The sequence below is a fragment of the Sinohyriopsis cumingii genome, chromosome 11 (genome assembly GCF_028554795.1).
Source record: "Sinohyriopsis cumingii isolate HCF-2022 chromosome 11, ASM2855479v2, whole genome shotgun sequence".
Taxonomy (NCBI): Eukaryota; Metazoa; Mollusca; class Bivalvia; order Unionida; family Unionidae; genus Sinohyriopsis; species Sinohyriopsis cumingii.
The window spans coordinates 112,206,905-112,233,251 of NC_142971.1; the positions used below are offsets into that span (position 1 = coordinate 112,206,905).

At 34.3% G+C, this 26,347-nt stretch overlaps 1 protein-coding gene across 5 annotated transcripts in view; it reads right to left on the bottom strand.

The window, feature by feature from the left end:
* LOC149789309 (uncharacterized) overlaps positions 1-26,347 on the bottom strand; it is a 121,861-nt gene that overhangs the window by 83,394 nt on the left and 12,120 nt on the right. For 4 of the 5 annotated variants that reach the window (XM_089975515.1, XM_089975514.1, XM_089975511.1 and 1 more), the window contains 6 exons: positions 19,060-19,300; positions 16,500-16,645; positions 14,124-14,294; positions 8,594-8,735; positions 5,281-5,489; positions 3,084-3,236 (listed from right to left, as the gene is read on the bottom strand). In XM_089975515.1, coding sequence (XP_089831641.1) covers positions 3,084-3,236; positions 5,281-5,489; positions 8,594-8,735; positions 14,124-14,294; positions 16,500-16,645; positions 19,060-19,300 — 1,062 coding nt within the window. The remainder of the gene's footprint in view (positions 1-3,083; positions 3,237-5,280; positions 5,490-8,593; positions 8,736-14,123; positions 14,295-16,499; positions 16,646-19,059; positions 19,301-26,347) is intronic. The other variant, XM_089975513.1, reaches the window with a different exon arrangement.

Below are 26,347 nucleotides of genomic sequence, written 5' to 3' on the forward strand. Positions count from 1 at the left end.
ACTGAGGCAAGTATAAAAATAATGTCCTTGATGACAAATATTGACTGCCTGTTGGACATCCACTGAGGCAAGTATAAAAATAATGTCCTTGATGACAAATATTGACTGCCTGGTTGGACATTCACTGAGGGGAGGTACAGAAATACTGTCCTTGATGACCAATACTGACTGCCTGTTGGACATCCACTGAGGGGAGGTATAAAAATACTGTCCTTGATGACCACTACTGACTGCCTGGTTGGACATCTACTGAGGCAAGTATAAAAGTAATGTCCTTGATGACAAATATTGACTGTCTGTTGGACATCCACTGAGGCAAGTATAAAAGTAATGTCCTTGATGACAAATATTGACTGCCTGGTTGGACATCCACTGAGGCAAGTATAAAAGTAATGTCCTTGATGACAAATGTTGACTGTCTGTTGGACATCCACCGAGGTAAGTATAAAAGTAATGTCCTTGATGACAAATATTGACTGCTTGGTTGGACATCCACTGAGGCAAGTATAAAAGTAATGTCCTTGATGACAAATATTGACTGTCTGTTGGACATCCACTGAGGCAAGTATAAAAGTAATGTCCTTGATGACAAATATTGACTGCCTGTTGGACATCCACTGAGGCAAGTATAAAAGTAATGTCCTTGATGACAAATATTGACTGCCTGTTGGACATCCACTGAGGCAAGTATAAAAGTAATGTCCTTGATGACAAATATTGACTGCCTGTTGGACATCCACTGAGGCAAGTATAAAAGTAATGTCCTTGATGACAAATATTGACTGCCTGGTTGGACATCCACTGAGGCAAGTATAAAAATACTGTCCTTGATGACCAATACTGACTGCCTGGTTGGACATCCACTGAGGCAAGTATAAAAATAATGTCCTTGATGACAAATATTGACTGCCTGTTGGACATTCACTGAGGGGAGGTACAGAAATACTGTCCTTGATGACCAATACTGACTGCCTGTTGGACATCCACTGAGGGGATGTATAAAAATACTGTCCTTGATGACCAATACTGACTGCCTGGTTGGACATCCACTGAGGCAAGTATAAAAATAATGTCCTTGATGAAAAATATTGACTGCCTGGTTGGACATCCACTGAGGGGAGGTCTAAAAATACAGTCCTTGATGTCCAATATTGACTGCTTGTTGGACATCCACTGAGGCAAGTATAAAAATAATGTCCTTGATGACAAATATTGACTGCCTGTTGGACATCCACTGAGGGGAGGTACAGAAATACTGTCCTTGATGTCCAATATTGACTGCCTGGTTGGACATCCACTGAGGCAAGTATAAAAATAATGTCCTTGATGACAAATATTGACTGCCTGGTTGGACATCCACTGAGGGGAGGTACAGAAATACTGTCCTTGATGACTAATATTGACTGCCTGGTTGGACATCCACTGAGGGGATGTATAAAAATAGTCCTTGATGACAAATATTGACTGCCTGGTTGGACATCCACTGAGGGGATGTATAAAAATAGTCTTTGATCATCAATATTGACTGCCTGGTTGGACATCCACTGAGGGGAGGTATAAAAATACTGTCCTTGATGACCAATACTGACTGCCTGGTTGGACATCCACTGAGGCAAGTATAAAAATAATGTCCTTGATGACAAATATTGACTGCCTGGTTGGACATCCACTGAGGGGAGGTATAAAAATACAGTCCTTGATGTCCAATATTGACTGCCTGGTTGGACATCCACTGAGGGGAGGTATAAAAATACAGCCCTTGATGTCCAATATTGACTGCCTGGTTGGACATCCACTGAGGGGAGGTAAAAAAATACTGTCCTTGATGACCAATTCTTATGTTATGTGTTTAGGTCTGAATATACAGTAACACAAGAGTAAAAACAACAAGCTTTGAAAAATTTAACAAATTATTTATTTCCCTGGGAAAATACTGTAAAAATGAAAAAATTAAGAACTTACGGTTTTAAGAATGAAATCGAAAAATAATCCAAGAATAATCCACAAATAAAATTTTAGACATCCTAATAATGAAATGTTCTAATGAATTCAAGTCCAGATGAAGAATCCAAGATGGAAGGTTATGACGTATACTGTATCCTGTATAGTGTGGTTGTCTAGAAACACAAGAAACAACACTCCGGTTTTGGAAATCCAAATAAAAATTTTTAAGAAATGTCTTTGTTCAAGAATTCTGCACAAGCACTCAAAAATATCTCCAGAGAAACGAATTAATCCTTTTAAATCAAAATAATTTGAAAAACAAATTAACATGTAACTCAAAAACTGGCTACAACAGAAGGAAACGACTTGACATCAAGTGTTTTTAAGCCCAGACTGTGAGATCTCTTTCTAAGCAATGGTTTAAAACTTGAATATCACACAAAACAGATGCCCGGATAAGGGTCACATGATCATGTTTACATCACATACTCTCAGCATGGCCCTGACAAGAACCAATCACTTGAAGAATAAATAAAAAAAGTTGTTTACTTCAACAAAGCTATTTACAAGCCTAGGGTCACATATTCAATACAGTTTCGATCTCACTCTTATTATTCCCACAATAAAAATAAATATAAAAAAACTGGTTGATGTGACTGTTACTAATTTTGAATTACGGTTGGGAACCAGGTCAGCCTTAAGTGTTTACAAAAATGAACAGTTACGGTCAAACTATTTTCTGGAAAAAGTATATAGTTCCTAGTAAACAGAACTACATTATTTTGACATATAATGAAATTAAAAAATAATTTTAAAAAAAAACTTACAAACAATTAAATTAGATATAAATTAAATCAAATACAAATAGCACAATACTGACTGCCTGTTGGACATCCAGTGAGAAGAGGTATGAAAATACTGTCCTTGATGACCAATATTCTAAATGGAATAAGTTTATAAATATTTCTTCTTGATGAAAGTATACACGGCTCAGTTAATTTATGACCAGATCACAAAAGTTGTCCTTCAGGTGTAGATATCCTTTGTATAAATGTGTCTGCTACAGCATGTTTCATTGTATATTTTTTAATGAACCATCAGGTAGCTTTAATCAAAATTATACAAACACATAAAAGTACCTGTGAAGAGAATTCCAAGTCTAACTGGGATAACACATATTCCAAACTTTTTTATGTACTCAAGGTTCATCTGAGTCATAGCATCCTGCTTCTTGGATCTTCTCCTTGCAGGCATCAGAGTTTCTTTGGAAACAGCAATGGCTTTGTTTGAACCTGTATATAAACATTAACAGAAGATTTTGAAGCTTTCTAAATTAAATATGTGTATATAACATTATGTAAATATCATAACAAACTTGAAAAAATAATCTTTTTATGATAAAAGAAAGATAAAAAATTAAATTCACTAAATTTGTATTATCAGTGACAAAATCAACATTCATGCTAATATGATAGGCTTCACTAGTTTCCTATTTTGCAGGAGATAAATTTCTTTAAAAAAGTAAAACCCAACAACCAACATATGGGATCATGTGCTATATCAAGAAGAATACAGGATTGTTCATGCTGGTATGAGTCTGTATTAATTAAGCATTCAGTATGTACCAAACAATGCATATATCAAGCTCATTAGAACTACCAGTTTTTGAACGCGAAACTATGTGCCTGGATTTAACAAAAGCACTACAATCAGCACATTAATATGCCTGTCTCATGACCTTTTCCCTAATTACCTTGATCTTTCAGCTAGGAACTTCACTTTTGTAATGTAAGGTTTGGACCTGTGTAAAGTTTCATCAAAATATCTGTACAGGTTAAAAAGTGACAGCTTGGATAAGAAAACAGGCAACTGTTTTATATTAGCATTTGTTGTGACTTTAATGTTAAGGCTATATATATTACAGGCTGCAGTTTTATTCCATCATTCAAAAGTTTTACTCCAGATAAGGACACAAGTCATGAAATTATATTTGCCTCTGCCATGATTTAGACCATGAAGAAGGGGCTGTAGCTGTGGTACACAGCACATGTCTACTCAATACACACTTAGCTAAGTTTCATTAAAATGTCAGTGGTTTAAAGGTTATACTCTAGAACAAGGATACAAGTCACAGGACTAAATTTTCACCTTGTTGTGATATTACATCAAGCAAAACTGCATGGATACTGTAGGCAATACACCACCTATTCATAATAAATAGTAGGGCAAATTTCATGAAAATCTCCCTCCAGACAAGCAAATGTTAAAGGACATATTAATGGACACCTTTATGCAAATTATCCTTGATTAAAGACTGGCATACCAACAGCAAAAATAAATTTTTAAATTTAATTGGAAAATTTATCCACAAGATTTTCTTCCAACTTCATCAAAAGAAAGACATTAAGGTACTTAAGCCTCTAACTGAATACAGATGGAGAACATTATTTTGGATCACAAAAGATCATAACAAGCCTCAGTATTTGGCAAACCAAGAAGACAATATATGTGTGAGTAAGTCAAAGTTTATTAAAACTGGAGTGTAACCAAACCACATGGCAAAATAATGGTCAAAGCATTGATTCAAATCCAGCTGTACTTGTAGAAACTACACATAAGATAGAATTAATGTGCTAAAACCTTCTTTTTGAACATATTTCTAAGAACAAAAAACCCTCCCCATCATTTTTCAACAAAGTACACAATTAATCTCACTGGTTCAGATGGAAAAAACAATCTGCAGAATTTTTTCAAGTGTTTTGATTTCATTTAAGAATGGGAGATTTATAAAACCTTACAAACTAGGATATATGTGATAAAGTAGGGTCTGTTTGACAAATTGGGGTCTATGTAACAAAGAAGGATCTATATAATAAAGTAGGGTCTATGTGACAAAGTAGGGTCAATGTGATAAAGTAAGTTCAATGTGACAAAGTAGGAACTATGTGACAAATTAAGGTGATAATTCATGATTTTGTAGAGTTTGTCTCTTATAAAAAGGCTTTATGTGTCCTTCCACAAAGTTACATTGTTGTTTTCAAGTCAGACTGTCTCCTAAATAGAAGGTATTTTATGATGCACCAAAATAAGATCTAATACAACCATAAATTTATTGTGCTTTTCTTATTTGTAGAACACAAATAATTTGTAGCGTTAAAACCCATATTTTCTGAAACTTTTAAGTAACTGCAACACCATGATTGTCTATCTTTGCTGATATACAGTCAGTAAAATTAAACTTTTAACTACTATTAATGCCTAGTCCATCATATTGGGCACCCTCTTATCAGGCCAACTTTCCGTCACAAAATTGGGGGACCATGGAACGAAAGTTACCTGAAACTGATTCTGCAGACTTTGATGGAGCTCTTTTCACTGGTGTCTCACTTGTAGTTCCACCTTTAGACTTAGACCCTTGGGAGGGAATATTTGATCTCTTACTGGGATGATCAGAGCTTTTACTTCCTCGTGAATCTGCACCCAAAGGAGCTGAACCAGGGGTCTCATCTCTACCAGCAAGTTGGCCAAGGCGACTAAAGGAAGATCTGCAAAGCAAACAAGACATAAAGACCTGTGATAAATGACACAATTCAGAGTCAAAAAATTCTCTGCAGATTTTTAACTTCAAGAAATCAGTATTATAACTATCCCATATTACCAAAAACATGTCAGTTTACATATATTCTTCACAACCAAAATTTTTATATTTGTTTTATGACAAGAAAGTAAAACACAAAATGGGTAAATGTGGAGTACAAAAGGAATGATGTGGCACATGGTTCAGATACATGTCTCATTGCTTTAGTATACATGGATGATGTTTCTGAGGTCTTTGATTTGCTCCTGAAATCAATTAAAGCAGTTGAATTCACAGAAAAACTATTTTGAACACACATATATGCAAAGCTGTTGCTGACATGGATGAGGTGACAACTATGATCTGATGCTTTATCTGATTCCTTCATTGAATCAGTGAGATGCTTCTGCACATGAACTAATGCATACCATTAACACAGTCGAAGGACGGCATTATAATGCATACCATTAACACAGTCGAAGGATGGCATTGTAATGCATACCATTAACACAGTCGAAGGATGGCATTATAATGCATACCATTAACACAGTCGAAGGACTGCATTATAATACATACCATTACCACAATCGAAGGACGGCATTATAATGCATACCATTAACACAGTCAAAGGATGGCACTGTAATGCATACCATTAACACAGTCGAAGGATGGCATTATAATACATACCATTTACACAGTCGAAGGATGGCACTGTAATGCATACCATTAACACAGTCGAAGGACGGCATTATAATGCATACCATTAACACAGTTGAAGGACGGCATTATAATGCATACCATTAACACAGTTGAAGGATGGCATTGTAATGCATACCATTTACACAGTCGAAGGACGGCATTATAATGAATACCATTTACACAGTCAAAGGATGGCACTGTAATGCATACCATTAACACAGTCGAAGGATGGCATTATAATGCATACCATTAACACAGCCGAAGGATGACATTATAATGCATACCATTAACACAGTCGAAGGACTGCATTATAATGCATACCATTAACACAGTCGAAGGATGGCATTATAATGCATACCATTAACACAGTCGAAGGATGGCACTGTAATGCATACCATTAACACAGTCGAAGGACAGCATTATAATGCATACCATTAACACAGTCGAAGGACTGCATTGTAATGCATACCATTAACACAGTCGAAGGACAGCATTATGACACATACCATTAACACAGTCAAAGGATGGCATTATAATGCATACCATTAACACAGTTGAAGGACTGCATTATAATGCATACCATTAACACAGTCGAGGGACTGCATTGTAATGCATACCATTAACACAGTCAAAGGAAAGCATTATAACGCATACCATTAACACAGTCGAAGGACTGCATTATAATGCATACCATTAACACAGTCGAAGGACTGCATTATAATGCATACCATTAACACAGTCGAAGGACTGCATTATAATGCATACCATTAACACAGTCGAGGGACTGCATTGTAATGCATATCATTAACACAGTCGAAGGACTGCATTATAATGCATACCATTAACACAGTCAAAGGTCTGCATTATAATGCATACCATTAACACAGTCGAAGGACTGCATTATAATGCATACCATTAACACAGTCGAAGGACTGCAGTATAATGCATACCATTAACACAGTCGAAGGATGGCATTATAATGCATACCATTAACACAGTCGAAGGATGGCATTATAATGCATACCATTAACACAGTCAAACGTCTGCATTATAATGCATACCATTAACACAGTCGAAGGACTGCATTATAATGCATACCATTAACACAGTCGAAGGACTGCATTATAATGCATACCATTAACACAGTCGAAGGACAGCATTATAATGCATACCATTAACACAGTCGAAGGATGGCATTATAATGCATACCATTAACACAGTCGAAGGACTGCATTATAATGCATACCATTAACACAGTCAAAGGACTGCATTATAATGCATACCATTAACACAGTCAAAGGTCTGCATTATAAACTGCATTCCCTCCTTCAATGCAGCTGTCCAATCACGTGGAAATTCATGAATGGTTTAATGAATAAATGTGTGAAGCAATTTTGGCTTTTCTTCAATGTCTGATCAGTGCAGAACAGCCAGCTGTTAAGAAATACGGATTGCTGAATGATGGAGTTGCTAGAGCCATATCAGTTTATGCTCTCTGAGGCACTGGTTTTCTATCACATGCATGAAGCAATAACTACTAAGACAATTATTAAAAAAAGTCTGATTTGTCTATGCATGCTACATAACATTTCTGTTTAATAATTATACAAGTATCAGAAAAGGTTTGTTGTTGTGTATTAATCATCAATCATAATGCGTGATCAACAGTGGTATAATCAAGCATACTGATGATCGACAGTGGTATAATCAACCATACTGATGATCAACAGTGGTATAATCAACCATACTGATAATCAACAGTGGTATAATTAACCATATGAACATTTGAACAGTCATCTTATGATCAACAGTCCTTGTGATCAATTGAACTCATGATCAAGAGGTTATGACTAGTGGGTTCAAGTCTCCATAGAGTACAAACTAAAAATTCTCTAACCTATATGATACTATTATTTGTATTAAACTATTAAATCTGCCTACTATTATAACACCGATTGAGTAACATCATTTTTTGGTGATGTGTGCTTAGTTGTGAGGGAATATGGGCTTGTGTGTGCAGGCAAGGTGATGGGTGCCGTCTACCCATGGACCTAAGTTCAAATCTCCGTAGAGTACAAATAAAAATTATCTATAGTATTATTTGTATATATATATATATATATATATATATATATATATATATATATATATATATATATATATAGAGAGAGAGAGAGAGAGAGAGAGAGAGAGAGAACAAGAGAGAAAGAGAACATATAACTTTTGTAACTTTGTCAATTAAATCAAAAAAGCATGTGTGTGTGTGTGTGTGTGTGATTTAAATGCAGGCAAGGTAAATGAGTAATACTTTTGAGTCAGCAATGTGTGCCTGACATGTCATTTCATAAATTATACATGACTTGGGAAACCTACCTGCCATCAGCAATACCAGCATCCTTAATAGGGACAGCAACAAGAGCATGAGGGGTTCCACTTGACCCTCCTTCTCCCGATTTGCCTGCACTGGCTTGAGATTCCAAATTCTGCTCCCCTGAGGTGACTCCTTTAACTTCATCTGAAAAGAAAATTACATTTGGTCAAGCAGACCTTATGTAAAACCACAAAGAAAAAACTGACATATAAAGTATAATTGCAAAGAAAAATCTCACACGATTCATAATGTCCTAATGTGTCCAACAGCCACAGAACTTCTCTTAAATTAACACTGAAAGACACATAATACTTGAAACTCAACAATCCAATTGTCTAATTATACTGTGCATCCAAAAATCCAATAGGGAAACAGATGCATGGGAAGACTAGGACTTGAATTTTGGTTACCATGCTCTATCCCAATGCGCTACCAACTGAAACTGTCATATTGGGATTTCCAAGTTCACATTATGATCACTGACCAACAACTACCCTTCTAAATTTATGATTTTTCATTAATCAAACTGTCTAAAATCTTGAAAATATAAATAACTATTCCATGTCTGCTCAAGGTTGGATGACAAATATGGCTTCCAATGTGATTACAAGCTTACTGAATCAGATGTAGGATTATGGCATTAATATACTAACATCCTGCTCTTTATTGAAATGGGCTAATTAATAAGTAGCAGTGAGAAAGTCATTTTTTATCTAATAGGTTTAAGTTAAAAGCAGGCAGTTTATTTTGCTGAAAATGGCAATATTTTTCTGTTCTTAATACTAAAAAGTAATACTTTTACTGGAAAAAAGAGGATTGGACAAAACCCTGAATCCCCTTTATATCCACTCCTGCATTGCATACATAACCTTAAAAACTGATAACCATAAAAACAAATCAATCCATTATATCTGAATTGAAATTCCAAAAGCTTTTCAATCTTCAATACTCCAAAATGTGAACACATTTATGATGAACTGATTGCAAAATTAATGAAGTTCTTGACAAACCCTGGAGTAAGAAAAACCATAAACACCTTAACAATTTGAATCCATCAAAAAATCTGAAGTTTTTTTTCATAACTAATCACCATAATTTTACCCATCTTTTAAAGTTCTTTGCTGCTGGCATCTTAAATGAAGACCTTTTAGATTTCAAACAGGGTAAATAGTTTGTCAGCTTTAATGCTAACAAATCCAGTTCAATGCTCATAACAAGAAAATCTCATCATGGATGACATCCACCATTCTTAATGAATGATAAAGTTATTAATTAATAGGCAAACTTCACAACATTTAGCTTCAACAACTGATGAAATTCTCTCCTGGCAAATGCATAATCAAGAAATAATCACAAAAGAATTAAAAAAAAGACTGACATACTAAACAAATTCAAAGTCATTTGAGGTTCTGTGTTTTTCTTCTGCACATCTACTTTTGGAACATATGGATATAATTCGAGGCAACTGTGCACAATATGAAAAAAATGAAAATGAAAAAAGTACAAGCTCAAGTGGGTAGGATTGTATGTGGTGCCACAAATTCTATGTTATATAGTTATCTTGGAAGAAACCAAATGGAAGAAAACTATCATTTAGGTGGTGTAAGTACAGAATTATTACCTTTTCTAAGATTCGTTATGGTGCTTCCCCTTGTTACCTGCAAACTCTGATTCCAATAAGTGTCCAGCAGGTAAATAATAGACAATTTCAAAACAGATTAAATCTACAAATGCCATTTGCCAGAACTGCTTATACCTAAATACCACTTGAAGTTCATGGGACAACTATTCCTATATTTTCTATTAAATCATATCATGAATTGCGATTTAGAAAAGCCCCAGCCTCTCACTACCAAGGTGAAAGAATTATTCAAATTCTACACGTTCTTGATTACAGCAGTAAAAATCATAAAGGTCATGTATGCATTTAACACTGTCATGTAGGCATTCAACACTGGCTATTTCAGCTATTAATGTCATTTGTTAGAATTTGATTCTACATACATTTAAATGGCAATTATTCCCTTTACTTGGATCCTCATACATTCATATTCCTTTCGAAGGTCACTATTTACACACCCTGAGAAGTACATACGGCAAAATCAATGTTAAAGGGACATATTTGGATCAGATCAACCTAAAGGTATGATCCAGTACAATCTGTATTGAATGTCACATGATGTGATGTCACAATAAAAACTATGCATGTTGAAAAAAAATTCTGCTATGTTATGGTGATTCATTAAGGTGCAGATCATTCAACAATCAGGACTGGACAAACTTTGGTTAAACAAAATTAGTATTAAGTTTTAAAACAACTTTAGGCTGTAACACTTAGTACAGACCTCTTCAAAATTGATTTGGCACTGTCGGTCAAATATTTGTGAGGTATGTCTGAAACTGTAAAATTCTCTTTTAGACTGTCCTAAATATAGCATTATTAGAAACTGTACATTAGGAACAATACAATATGGTTCTAATATATCTTCATTTTCAATGGGGAATCCCTTGTTACTGGATGAAGCGATATGGTGGAGATACATGATAACCTTCAACAGATTCATGAAGATTATTTCAATTACTTCAATTTGTGGTTTAATCCTGTTGATAATTCATTTGCATAGAGTGATAATGTACCACTCTGTGTTCTACAGTTATCCACCTCCTCCCCACAGCACCACCAATGATATATGCATCTTAATGATATAATAAATATTCAAAATATAACATGCTTACATCACATTAATGCTGATAAAAATTATAGTTTTGCATGCTGTTTATTTTCTATTGTTTTTTCTTGCTCTTCACATCAGTCAATGTAACAACCATGCACCTGAAACTTGTAAATTTAATGCTATTTGTAGATTTAAGGCCATTAGTAAATTTAATGCCATTTGTAGATTTAATACCATTTGTAGATTTAATGCCATTTGTAAATTTAATGCCATTTGTAGATTTAATGCCATTTGTCGATTTAATGCCATTTGTAAATTTAATGCCATTTGTAGATTTAATGCCATTTGTAAATTTAATGCCATTTGTAGATTTAATGCCATTAGTAAATTTAATGCCATTTTTCAGCACATGATAGGCCATTATAGCCGCCAGCATGTCTGATGAAGAAAGAATCCAGGAAGAGCCCGGAAAGAACCACTGACATGCTTTCTCATATACTCACACTGGCCGAGATGACACATGAGTGGCCGAGGTGAAACATGATGGATCTGTAAAGTCAAGTACCTTAGACCACTCAGCCACCCACAACCCACAACTGAACTACCAGTATGTTCACAAAAAGGGAGCTCAATGTAAATAGTACAATGCTTGTAACTGTTCATTATTATATGCTCATTGTTTTCTCCATTAACTTTGCATTGTCAGAATTGTTCAGTATTTTACGATACTGCAGAACTCACGCACAACTTCATAATGCACTTATAAAAGAACTACTTTCTACTGTAAACAAACAATGGACGCAGATGGCCAGCACTTTTTGTAAATAAATCATGTACATTCACAAAGTAGGTGATTTACATTTTGGTTGATTACATTTGTTTCTGAATTAACTAAAGTAGATGTTTGCACTCACAAAGTCGTGCAGTATTCCATAAAAAAACTCATTCATATTTTCCCATATAAATGCAGCAACCTATAAATCCTGTATGTGTAATATACTTTCCAGGTACTGATGGGTGATTATTCTCCATAAATATTGTTTGATCAAAGCTTGTGTAAAATGTCAACATGACCACTGTCAAAGTGTGAATTTAAAAACTTTCCACTGCAAATGTCTACAATATGTACAGACCTTGATCTAACAGAATTACCCTATGTCATGAAACTTTATTCAATATTAAGATTAATAAATGATTCTCCAGATTTGTCGGACTAACTCACAATTAGCAAATGCTGCCACTTTTCATTGGTCAGTATATTTTCAAGGAAGATCTGGTTACTCCATCAAAAAACTTCATTCAGCATTATTGGTAAGAAATGTTACTCCATAATCGGAGATTTTACTAGAAATTAACTAATGAATCAATTTGATTGTCCTGAACATTTTTTAAGGTTGACCTGGACATGAGTAATATTTTATGATCAAAGTCAATATTTTATGATGGATAGCCCAGACCTTGTAAAATTAACTAAGCATGTATACACAAGTATCAATCAAAATGTTTATTTTTTATTTAAATTAACTATCAAATGAAGGCATAAAGTGAATGAAACCTACTACCACACTCAACAGGAGCATTAAATTATTAGCACACATATAACTATTAACATTCTTATGTATATGATGTTATTTACAGGAAAAGAAGAAAAGGAATCAATGACAAATTAAATGTTACTGAATATAAACCAGTAAAGATTAAGTATATTATACATACACATGTACAAGCAAGTTTTAGTCAGGTTAAGAAAGCAGCTGTCAACCAGAATCACCAAATGAATGTTAAGAAATGGTCTTTCTCACAAGAAGCAAATACAAGGGAAAAGTTCAAGTGAGCTTACTTTTATGGTATAAAATGATACAAATCTGCAAGGAAACCAAGGAGATTTGGACTCTTATGCCTCCAAATATTATACTTATTCATGTACACCTTACAAGCTATCAATCCATTTGTAAAGCCATCAAAATCATTACATAATTTATGTTGTAGCGATAAGCCCTAAATTGAAACAGCATGAAAATTACTGGACAAGACAAAAAGTGTTGACAATTTTGAGAGCTAAATCACTGATAAAAATTCAGATATACTGTGTCATTTTAAATTTGAAAATTTCTTTTAAAAATTATTGGTAAATTCTAAGATGCAGAATGGACGATGACAACCAGCTAACCATGCAGAAGGAGCAGATGGTTATAAGCAATTTCCAACCCCAATAACAGTAACCATTTATACATTTTTTATTATTCATGTACAAATTGCAGTACACGCATATATATGATATCTTACAGATCTTCTAAGACTCCCAAAACTCCATAAAGCTCATTTTCTTCCGGATGGAAAACCAAATCAACGCTTGTTTGTGTACTTAGTGACATAATGTATGTTATGAATTTCCACTAAATATGGATCAGATATCTAGCCATAAGTTTCTCTTTTCTACAGTACCTAGGTATCAAGTGAAAGCTAGTGCATTAATACATATTTAACTCATGGCACTAAGATGGACCTGAATACCGCTGATGTTTTTCAAACTTATGGGTATAATGTAACAAACATAAAGACTCTAATTCTATAATTAAGAAACTGAATAAATATTAATCAACATCAATGATAAAGAGTCAGATTATAACTTGGACTTTTATTTGAGAAAACCACTTTTATTAAGATCTACTACAAAATTGTAAGATTATGATTCAATGGTTTCCTTACTTAAAAAACATGCAAATTTTTAAAACTTCTCAAAAACATGACAGCCCTAGTTCCAGCATGGACTTATCACGTGAGAAATAAGGTTTTCATAAAGGTTGTGTACTTGTTGACAGCTTGGATTAGAATGTGCAAATCAAAGTGTTAGTACCTGCAGCTACAACCTGAATACCTCTCCGCTTGGGACCAGTATCACTCTTCACAAATGTTATCTCTGTTGGAAGTGAACGGACTTCTCTTGCCTTCTTCGGTTGCATTTCTGTAAATTCGTTAAATTGCCAGCTCACAGTTCCTTTCACCCCTCCCTCCTCAGACTCTTCTCCTACAAAGGTACAGCAGGAAACAGTTTTACACAAGAGACCCAAACAGGTACAGATTGCTCAACTAACAGTCAATGGCCAAAAAAAATCTGAAAATATTCTCTTTTTAATTTACTCAATTCTGATCAAATGTTTTAGATAAAATATTGTTGGATTTTCTCTACTCTTTTAACAGTGGACATACTGAATAGCAGATCAGCATCAGAACATTTCTATCAAACTGGGGGCCCCGAGTGGCTGAGTGGTCTAAAGCACTCTCCGTTACGGATCACTGCCATCTCACCTCTGTCTGCGTGGGTTCGAGTCCAGGATTCGGCCAATGTGGGTATGTGAGAAAGCTTGCCAGTAGCTTCTCGTGGGTCGGTGGTTCTTCCCGTTGGTTTCCCGGGTTCTTCCTCCACCATTAATACTGGCCGCCATACATAGCCTATCGTGTGCTGAAAAATGGCGTTAAACCCCATAACAACAACAACAACTATCAAACTGGATCAAAGTTGATTCAGCTGTTTTGAAGAATATGTCAAAGAAAGGTATTCCCCTGATCCATGGGTCATACAATATTCACAGACTCCAAATCTTATTCAAATGTAATCTGACCAATCAAAAGACAGCATTTGTGTATTTTGAGTCAGATCTGCTTTTATAGAGCATAATTTGTTACTCAAATGTTGAGTAAATTGATATTAGAGGAGCCTGGTTGCAGTGGAAATTACACAATTAATGGGAAACTATTCCGGATGCAAGTATTTAAAGCATTTCCTCAGAAACAATTCTATGTTTGATTAAACTTGGCTAAATCATTCTGGAAAATAAGTCGAAAGAGAGATTTTGTACCTGGTTGATATGGAATTAATACAACTGCTAAGAAAGTCATCTCAAACAAAATTATGGCAGAGCATTTCCTAATTCTTAAGGAGCATTGCTACCAAGTTTGATCAAAACTAGCTAAGCCATTCTGAAGAAAAAGTGTAACCAAGCAGCTATGGAAGCCACACCATTGTTAAAGAAGCCGACCCTGGCCTAACTTTGGCAGAGCATGTCCTAAGGAACATTTAAATAAAGTCTGATCAAAATTGGCACAACCATTATGGAGAAGAAATTATAAATAGTTTTTCACTTGTAAAGATGCTATATAGATGCCACTCTTGTCCTATCAAGTTTTATCAAAAGAGGTTAAAGAGTTTTTGAGAAGTGAAAAATAGGAAAAGCGGATGGCTGATCTCATAATAGATGTATGATGGATATATGACAGATTCACCATGAATGCAGGTCATGGCATAAGCTCATATCAACCACACAAGTCTGACTACTAACACTCTGTGTGTACTGATCATTTTAATACAAGCTGTTTTCTATCTCAGGCCCCAGCATTTAAATCATATATGTGAAATCAGTGCATTTGCAATTCACCAATGATCAAAGGGCTCTGTAAAACTATGCCCTATGTCAAGTTCTATCGGTCCTTCAAAACCTGGAGACAAAATCTTTGTATCTATTTAAAATGAGAACGACGTTGCCACAAGCAATGTGAAACATACATGTGGTTTACTACCTACTAAAAGTAGATAAGATGATAAAGCATGAGCTCCATCCAGCCTCTCAACATCTTACAAGAATCATGGACATTTTACATTATATGCTCACTAGGTCAAGTTATTGTGAAAAAACATTTATCTTCTTTCAGTCTTGGTGACCATGACTTCTGACCTACTGACCCCAAAATGAATAGGTGTCTTCCTCATCTCAATGCAGGTCATCCACAAAGTATGGCCATGGTTTGTGGTGTAAAAGTTTATTTAATTTGTGGAACCAGTTTTAATTCTTGGAGTCACTTTGACCTTTAGAGTGTACCGTTTATAAGCAAAATCAACAGGTGATTTCCCTGTCTCAAATGCAAGCAACCTACAAAATTTAATCAAACCAAGTGATACAGAATACAAGTAGTTTTTTGGAGATTGTTTTTCCTTCTCTCAATCAAAGTCACAGGGATAATTTCCTCAAAATTACATACTGTATAGCACATGCTTTGACTAAATTTTGTTAGTTTTTGACCTTTGACCTGAATATAAATAGGTATCTTCCTTGTCATCATACAATAATAAGCTCAGCTTTACAACAGCCATTTAACAAATTCCTATATACTACATACTGCATGTAGACATTCCCAAAACACATAACTGAGCATTTTGTCTTGTTCAATGATTTACCTGGTTTTGTAAGGGGAAGCTTGAAAATCTTGGGTCGGTCAAACTTGGCTCTTGTGCTCAGCTTGTCTTTTGTGTCCCAAATACGAACTTCTACAGTATGTGTGAACATCTTCAGCAACATCTCTTTATCTACTCTGAATCTATGGCTGAAAGATATATTCATCAGCACATCAATTAAACTAAAGTTTATAATTGGTACTGCTATAATGAAACTAAAGCTGATAAATGAAGCCCAAAACACGAACATGCTTAAAACCGACTTCATTACAGCACTCAGATACTGTCATTTATTCAATATTTTTGTATGGGGTACAAACTTCCAAGGATGTTATGGTTACTACAAAGCCACAGATTTAAAAGCCAAAGAACAATAATCATTAGTTGCACCATTTCTCAATCTACAAACTTAATTACAGATGATAATGTTATTTTTCACAAAACCATAAATATTGATATTAATGAAAACACAATAAATTCAAAGTGTACCTTTTTACCTCATTTTTTTGAAACTGGATAACACAGCTCAAAAGTTTTTAAATTCTGTAATTCTGTATGCTTTGTTAAAAAAAAGTAAGACTTCTGGCACATTCATAACTTTTTAAAATGTTTGGTTCCCAAAGTGACACTTCAAAAGGCAAATATTCCACTGAGATCTTGGAAGTTTTGCTTTTACGGTATTATGAGATTTAAATATAAGATCTTCTCAACAAGAGCACCTTTAATGGCAAATTATGTGCCTGTCCTATAGTTAATATGGTCTGATTTATACAGCAGACTGTTGACCAATGGATTTCAATTGCTTCAGCCTTCTTGAACTAAACTTCATGTTCAGAAACCATTCTTTCAGATTTACCATGACCCAGACCTTTCAACCCTGGAATATATAGGTTTCTTTATTACCTTAAGTGCAAGCCATCCACAAAGGTTCCTCAGCAAAGTTACTCTCGAACAAACATTTTTGTGCAAAACCTAGTTTTCTTTGAGCCACCATGACTTGACCTTTGGATTAATTAAGCAGCATCTTCCATGCCTTAATTACAGGCCCTCCATTAACTTTGGTCAAATTATATGATCTAGAACTAAAGTTATTATGTAAAACCAATATTTTCCTTGAGGGGGAGCTAGAGTAACTCAGTTGGAAGAGCATTAAGGATTCATAATCAAAGAGTCATGTATTTGAAACCCACACAAGGCAGCACCGATTCATTAGCTCTGTGTGTCCTTGGGAAAGGCATTTAACTCCCATTTCCTCAGCATGATATAGCCAATAAGGTGTTAACAGTGCCCTTAAAACTAACAGAAACAAATAAACCAGTTGGTGACCTTGACCTTTAATTTTCAGACCCCAAATAATATCCATATGGTTAATGACTTAACTTTTGTGCAGAAACCATTTTTCTTCCTTCAGTCAAAGTGACCTTGAGCTTTGATCTGTTTGCACCTGAAATTGACAGCTGCTTCTTCCTGACCTCACTTTTGTGGATGAATGTGCTTTACAACAAAATTAATCATGCAAAATATGAAAAGTTAATGAATAGATTCACAAACTGATGTAGCAAAATATGCTCAGCCAAAATGGCAGACATAAAATATGATCATGTCAGTGCTGTGAATACTCAGTAGAAATCTTGATACCATGCGAACATATCAAAGGGATTGTACACAAAAGGGCAAAACACTACAAATCTGGTTACAAACTTAATTACCAATAGGCTATGCAGCCCTTGAATATATAAGAATACATGTACATGTATGTATGTGAATTGGATTTTTAACATAGCTTTAACAATGTTTCAGTCATATCACTACGATGTCTGCATGTGGCAGTTTATAGTGATGTCTAGCACTGGGGAATCATGCTGCAGAAATGTAGCATGATGTCCCACCCAGTCACATTATCCTGACACCAGGCCGACCAGTCCTAACACTAACCTCTTAATGCTGAGTGCCAAGCAAGACAACTGTTAGTACCATTTTTGTAAGTCTTTGGTATGACTCAATTAAGGATCAAACCCATGACCTCCCACATCCAAGGCGGACGCTTTAACCACTAGGTCACCGAAGTGGTTACACGTACATGTCTTAATCATTACATTCATAGACAGCAGCTGAGTGTTAGCCATGTAAATAAGCTCATAAATTTCTTAGCACTACATGTAACATTTCAAAGTTAATAAATCAAACAATGGTGAAAGATTCTACATTAAATTTTGCACACTGGCAGAAAAGGAATGCAACAAGTTGTATTGTATCATAAAAAATCTGTTCTAAGTATTTTTTACATTTATATCAGTCTAAAGGTCTTTCAAATACAAAATACTGTAAGTTACTGAATTAGCATCTATAAAGTACAGAAATAAGTAATCTATCACATACACTAGTATAACATAGGGTAATCCCACCCTCAGGATCAGAATTTGTGGACAGGAACTAAACAAGCTTTTTCTCTGCCACAATTCTGACTCTCAATTGTATTAATCGCTATCCCACTCCAAAGCATCGGATTGATTATCTCACATTTCCTTTATGGACTAGTACTAAAATTAGGCCCAAGACTCACCAATGTGACCATGCCACCCAGGTAACATCTCTTTCCTGCCATGTTGCCACCATCCTAGCATCATGTCTCTCAGGATAAATTTTACATGCCATGCTGTATGTAACCAGGTCAGTCTTCATCAGCTCGTCAGTATCAGCAACAAGGTAATACTCAATGTGGTAGTAACTCTGGGGACGTGGAGCCTCGTAAACATTTTTCTTGCGCTTTAAACTATCCTTGGGATCAGAAGTTTCATCTTCCACTGTTAAAGCATAAAGAATTAGGAGACCGATAGATTGTATTTAACTTTTCCCATGATTTTTCATTTAAATAAATGATGACTCTATATAATTATTATAAGTGGGTTTAGAGTTTCAAAGTTAGTCTTGCTATGAGAAGTTGAAATTTTATGCTAATTTCTATAGAATTAATGGCAAAATATATTTTCAACAATGAAAAATAAACATTATTTCACTGTGTAATTCAAAATAATTATAATGTAAACCATATTTTTGTGAAAAAATATTATTTACCAAGAATGTGCTCTGCCAGTAAATAGTAATTGCTCACATACATCTCTGTGATAAATCTTACAGCACACATTTCAATAAGATGTTAGAAGATATACATATCTGTATACATGATAGCAGAAATAGTTAAATAATATAATTTTATGGGTTGATTGTTCACCTAAAACAAAACGTTGACATTTCAGCCACCAAAAATGTAATTTGAAGTGAAGTTAGTCAAAATATTAGGAATTAAAAAAGATTAAGAAACATTACCCATTACACTAGTGCCAAGCTGGCATTTTAAACCATGATAAGAATTCTTAGAAATAATAATAAAAGGAAGTTCATTGAAAAACCTGTTTAGGAATACTGGAGAAATATCAAACTGTCTGACTGTAAAGAAAGGTATGACATATTTTTACAAGCTAGTTACTTTGATATTACTTTTAGTCACATGTTTCTTTGTCAACTTTATTTTGTGCAAACGTTTGCTATTTTCAAAAAATATTAAATTCCACAGTAGGTAGCTAGCTCATATTTTCTACACCTGATACTTTAAAAAAAATGCCTGCATTGATAGCAAAAAAGATCTGGACAAATGTACTATCTATATATAATCATCTGAAATCAATTACTACTTTCTAGTTAATTAAAAGTAACTAAAACTTAAATATTTTTCAAAAACAGTTATGGAGTCACAAATACCAGGTATTAAGACCATGAAGATTAATTTCCATCACTCTGATGAAAACAAACTCTTAAATTATGATTGTCTTTTAATCGGACTGATAAATTAGCATGCAGATAAATTACAAGAGTTTGGGTGTTTAAATTAAATTTGATTAAATTTTACAACATTGATTGAGACTTTAGTGTTTTATGTCCATTTCACAATATTTTTTATTTTCATCTAGAACTGAAATAAACATCATTCAAACAATTTCTTTTAAACCTGACATAATTGTGAATACAAACAGAGTCAGGAATGGTGAGATTAATAATACAGCGTGATGCATGGCTATGTAGATTACAGGATAAAACAAAAAACTTGAGGAAAATAAACTGTAAGAAAAAGCTAAGATCTTGAGTTGTGATGCAGATATAGTTTTATTATAAAATCTAAATAACATCCATACCTTATAGAAATTCCTGACCACAAAAAGAAAATCTGTTATTGGGCCCTGCATAATAAATTGATAGAATGTGGCAGGCTATTCTTTGCCACAACTACTAGGATCATAGGAAGGGACTGTTGGTAGCTGCCCTAGAGTCCCACTGCCAGCAAAAGAGCCACCTTACTAACACGTTATTTCTGATGCCCCTTAAGGACAAGCTCTTCACTTGGTCACAGGCCTTTCTAATGAGAATACTAGCATGCAATTTCAGATTTTAAAAGTTAAATTCCTAGAAGTATGAAGAGTTACATTTATAGTTCAGTTTAATCAAATTGTATCATGGCATAGAGATCATAAAACTGAGTTTGAGTTTGTGAGTTTTCATGCCCAACCAATCAAAAATGGCATTAAATTTTTCACTCGCAACCAATCAAAAGTAGCATTCAAAAGTAATAGACCTTTATGACTGGTTGACACAAAATCTCAAGCTCAAAGTCAAGTATGGAAAGTAATATGATCTCCAGACCAGGTTGGTCATTGTGAGAATATGAACTGGCGTAAAATCTGAGCAAATTTAGAGCCTTTTTAACACAATGCATTACAAACACACAATCAAAATTCAACAAATAGTTGAACAAAAGCAAAGAAAAAAGCTAGCGAGTAAAACTTTTGTTTTACAAAATAACGGTGCTGTGGAACATGATATCTCGTGTGCAACCCATACTATGAAGGATCCAGGGAATCTAACTTGCAAAACTTTAATACAAAAATTAAACATGTTTTGATTTATAAATATTTGATAATAAAACTCTTAACATATCTTGCCTATAAATTTATTTATTAATACAAAACTTAACATAGGGTGTGGGTCAGATAGGCAATTTATAATGCCAAGCCCTATGATGTAAATAAGCATACAAAACTAGGTAGTCAGCCAGAACTGTCTTGTGGGCTGCAGGTTGCATAGACCTGCTCTAATCTTTAATATACAATTAAACCATAAAAATAACTATCATTATTTTTATATTGTTTTTTTTTCTAATGAATAAATATTGTTTTCTTATTAAAATATTACAAATTTTGGTACCTTAGTTAAGAAAACACTATTTTTGTGCCTTCAATACTTGTACAACTGGAAAATTAATTTTTAAAAGTGTATAAAAAATTAAAGGCAAGAGACAATAGTCCTTGTACTGATGACAATAAGAGTGCTATTTATTGTTGACACACATAAAAATAGCACCCAAATTTGTCTCACCATACCAAATTGATGAGCAAATAAAACCATAAAAAATTCACCAAGGCAAAAATATGGCTAGATGTCCACCTTAGTAACTTACAAAAATGCCAATACAACTCGTCTGAATTAGAATGGGTTAGAAAAGTATATAAAGAGGCTCATCATACAAGCTACATAAGTACTGTTCATTTTCAAACAGAAATTAGCTCTGTACACACATAATTATAATGAATTAGTTATTCACACACAAAAGATCAGTACAACAGTTACAACACCAATTTACTAACTTCCAGGATCCTCGTCTTCTGAAAAGAATGTTGATGTAGAATATGAATTAATCAGGACTATAATGTTCTGTTGTTTCTATCGCTATTAAACAAAACATGTTCTAAAATATTTAAATAGATTACTCAACTTTTCTATAAAAAAAATTCTGCTGACATCACACTGGCAGTGTTTCCTTTTATTGCTTACAAGATATTAAAGCAGAAAATATTTATCTTTTTTGTACTTAATTTATTTGATTCTAAAGATTTAGTCTCAAAAGTTTTTCAATAAAAATACTTCGTTCTCATGAAAACTTATTCTTGACTTTTAGGGCAAGAAAACACAAAAATCAAACCAAAAAAACATGCAAGATAAAAAAAAACGTTTTGATTGCCCCTTAAATATAAAACAGAGGCTATTAGCAATGGGTGCATTACAAAGGGCCCTGCTCCCTAAAAATTGTTCTTTAAGGTCTTGAAGAAAGAAACTTGTCTTGTGAAATCAAAGTTGGGAAAAGATGAGTACTGAGGATCCAAGACTCCTCTAAACAATGACACAGAATGCTAAAAATTCTTTAGGATTCATCAAAAACAAGCAAAATCATATTTTTCAAAATAAAGAATTTGATCAACAAGGGCCATAACTCTGTCCAAAATGGAGTAGAGAAGTCAAAACATATATATATGAAAAATCTAGATATAAGAAAGAATGATCAGATCAAATTGCATCATAATATACTAAATGGTTCTTGTGCAGTGCTAATCACAAGCAACATCTCTTGCACAAGATATGAAAGTGACTGACAAGGGCCATAACTCTGTTCAAAACAGTGTAGAATGACAAAAAACATAAATGGCCTGTCTAGGTCTAAGAGACAATGTACTTACCATAGTCCATCAGACTATGTTGAATGGTTCTTTAGCTGTGCTTCCATGTTTCCATGTGAAGACACAAATTTGCTTGACAAGAGGCATAACTCTGTCCAAAATGGAGTACATGAGACAAAACCAATAAAAGACATATAATTCTATGAGAAAAGGTTTGCACCAAATTGCACCAGAATATGCTGAATGGTTCTTAAGCTATGTGAATTACAAACAATATTCCATGTAAAGATATTACACTAAACATAAAGGGTCAAGTTCAATCCATAATTGGTGTAAATACAGCAAAACCCAGAAAATATACATCATTATCTATGAGACACTGTACACATCAATTCATGCACTATGCTGGTTAAGAAGGTCTGCTGTAGTCGACATTTAAAATTATTGGAAAAAGGAAAACAACTCATCAAAATTGGACATGAAAAGATAAAGCTTTTAAATGTCATACATTGATATATAATTCACCTTAATTCATCTACCAAACACAACATCCAATTATGTGAAAGGGCTGCAGAACTTCAGTAGTTACAAGATGTGTGAACACATGGACTGACAGGCAAATGGATGGAACTGCTGATTACTATGGGGCTCCTGCATCTTTGTGCATGGCCCTATATACAGTTTTACAAAGATTATATTTTTCCCAAAATTTACATTTTAATCCTTTAAAAGAAATTATATTTTTAATTTTTTGTGTGTGCAAGAACTTGGTCCAAAACAGGTGTTTCAGTTGTCAAGTAATTTACTATGGCTAGATTCATTGTAATGAAGAAATGATTATTATACAATGATAATGGTATGCACTTCAGCTTATATTACCAGTTGTTGTTGTTGTTGTTGTAGAGTTTAATGACATTTTTCAGCATAAGATAGGCCATACATGGCGGCCAGTATAACTGGTGGAGGAAGAGCCCTGGAAAACCTCGGGAAGAACCACCGACCCACGAGAAGCCACTGGCAGGCTTTCTCAAGTACCAACATTAGCCGAGCCTGAGTCTCGAACTCACGCAGACAGAGGTAAGATGGCAGTGATCCATAATGGTGAGCGCTTTAATACAATTCTCCCTCACTTTAACACATTTAATGGGAGTCATACAATTTTATTAACTTATATATGTGTCACCTTATATTGTGGCATTTTGAGTAATATGTTAATATTTAAAAAAATAAACACAGACTATCTATATCCATTTTATAAATTGCACACATTATACTGAGAGAGTATTGATGAAAAATTATGAGTTAATGAAGGACAAAAAAAATTCAAATCAGATAGATATAGAGTTTATCTGATTATATTTAATGGAAACAGTTCAATTTTGATCAAATTTGGGGGTCCCAAAAAGGCAGAGTGGTCTAAAGCGCTCTCCATTATGGATCACTGCCATCTCACCTCTGTCTGCATGGGTTCGCATCTCGGATTCGGCCAATGTGGGTATGTAAAACAGCCTGCCAGTAGCTTCTCATGGTTCCGTGGTTCTTTCCTGGGTTCTTCTTCCACCATTATTACTGGCCGCCATGTATAGCCTATTGTGTGATGAAAAAGGGTGTTAAACCGTACAGCACAACAACAGATCAAATTTACATCAACCAATTAGGACTGTACTGCATATGCTCCACTATGAAGGCTAATAATATAATCAATTAAAATTTTCACATTTATAAAACAAACAAAAAAATGTCATTGAAACATTATCATTTTTAATGATAACTCCCTCAAACATGAAATAGACCACTTTATCTCAAAGGTTGGACCAGGAATTCCACAAGTCACCAGAACTTGATCCTACATCAATGCCTGTCAAGTTTACTTATAACAAGTATATGTTGATTTTAATATGATTGCTAATATTAGAAATGGATAAAAATTATTACAGAAGTTGAGAACCTGTCTAGCATGGCCTTTAAGTTTTCTAAAAACATAGTGCCTAATTTAGCCAAATAAAAAAATCCTTCTTTCCTGTATATGTTTAGGATACTGCATGTGTGATATCTCAGGTGGACAAGTTGTTTTTGCAGTGGCTGACATGCTTGTGAGTCAACTATGCATGAACAATGGGTCCACCTGTGATATCAGACAGCATGCACACAATAACCTGTTTAATATAAACTCAGCAGCATTTATCAGATCTGAAAATATATTGATAAGAATGGCATATATACCAGATGACAAAAATATATACAGGAAAATATATTTCAGTTACCTTCTTTATTTATTATGTCAAAGTACATAATAAATTTACACTAACAACCTCCTTTATTTATTATGTCAGAGTACATAATAAATTTACACTAACAACCTCCTTTATTTATTATGTCAGAGTACATAATAAATTTACACTAACAACCTCCTTTATTATGTCAGAGTACATAATAAATTTACACTAACAACCTCCTTTATTTATTATGTCAGAGTACATAATAAATTTACACTAACAACCTCCTTTATTATGTCAAAGTACATAATAAATTTACACTAACAACCTCCTTTATTTATTATGTCAGAGTACATAATAAATTTACACTAACAACCTCCTTTATTTATTATGTCAAAGCACATAATAATATTACACTAACAATTCCAAATCAGTGCATATTAAAACTTATGAGTCCCCTTTAGGCCCAGAATACTTAATTTCCACAAGACTTGTTGTCCCCTAAATAAATTTGTGTGTGTGTGTGTGTGTGTGTGTGTGTGTGTGTGTGTGTTGGGGGAGTCAATGAAACATTTTCAGGCAATTACAGGCTTGAATATGTTAACTTTGCATATATTTCACCATGTCCTCCAACAGAAATTGTATTGATGCAAAAAGGTTCCAAATTTTCCACTACAGTACCTACTGGTACCTATGTATGACACCCACACAAATGCAAACAGTGTCTGCCCAGATTTGCAACTAAATACTATACTGTATAAGTGAAGTTGCTTTATATTGGGGTACACTAAACATGGTATTACAATTACACAACTATAAATGCCTTCTAAACTGGAGAGTGTAATCCTGAGGCATCCCTTACCTAGAGGCAACTGTACTAGCAGATAAGTATCTACACTGTTTCATCATCAAGTACAATGAATGGCATGGACAAGGTATGTGCAAATACCTCCCAGGCCCACACCATTATGATGCAAATGTAGCAAGATAAAATTAGGTTACAGGCCATAGATTGCACATGCCTGGCATAGGCCCTGATTTGCCACAGCAATATCCAATGACAAATCTATGTCAATGCTGTTCACAGACAGGTGCATGTTACACATGAGTAAATATGATGCTACATATTCCA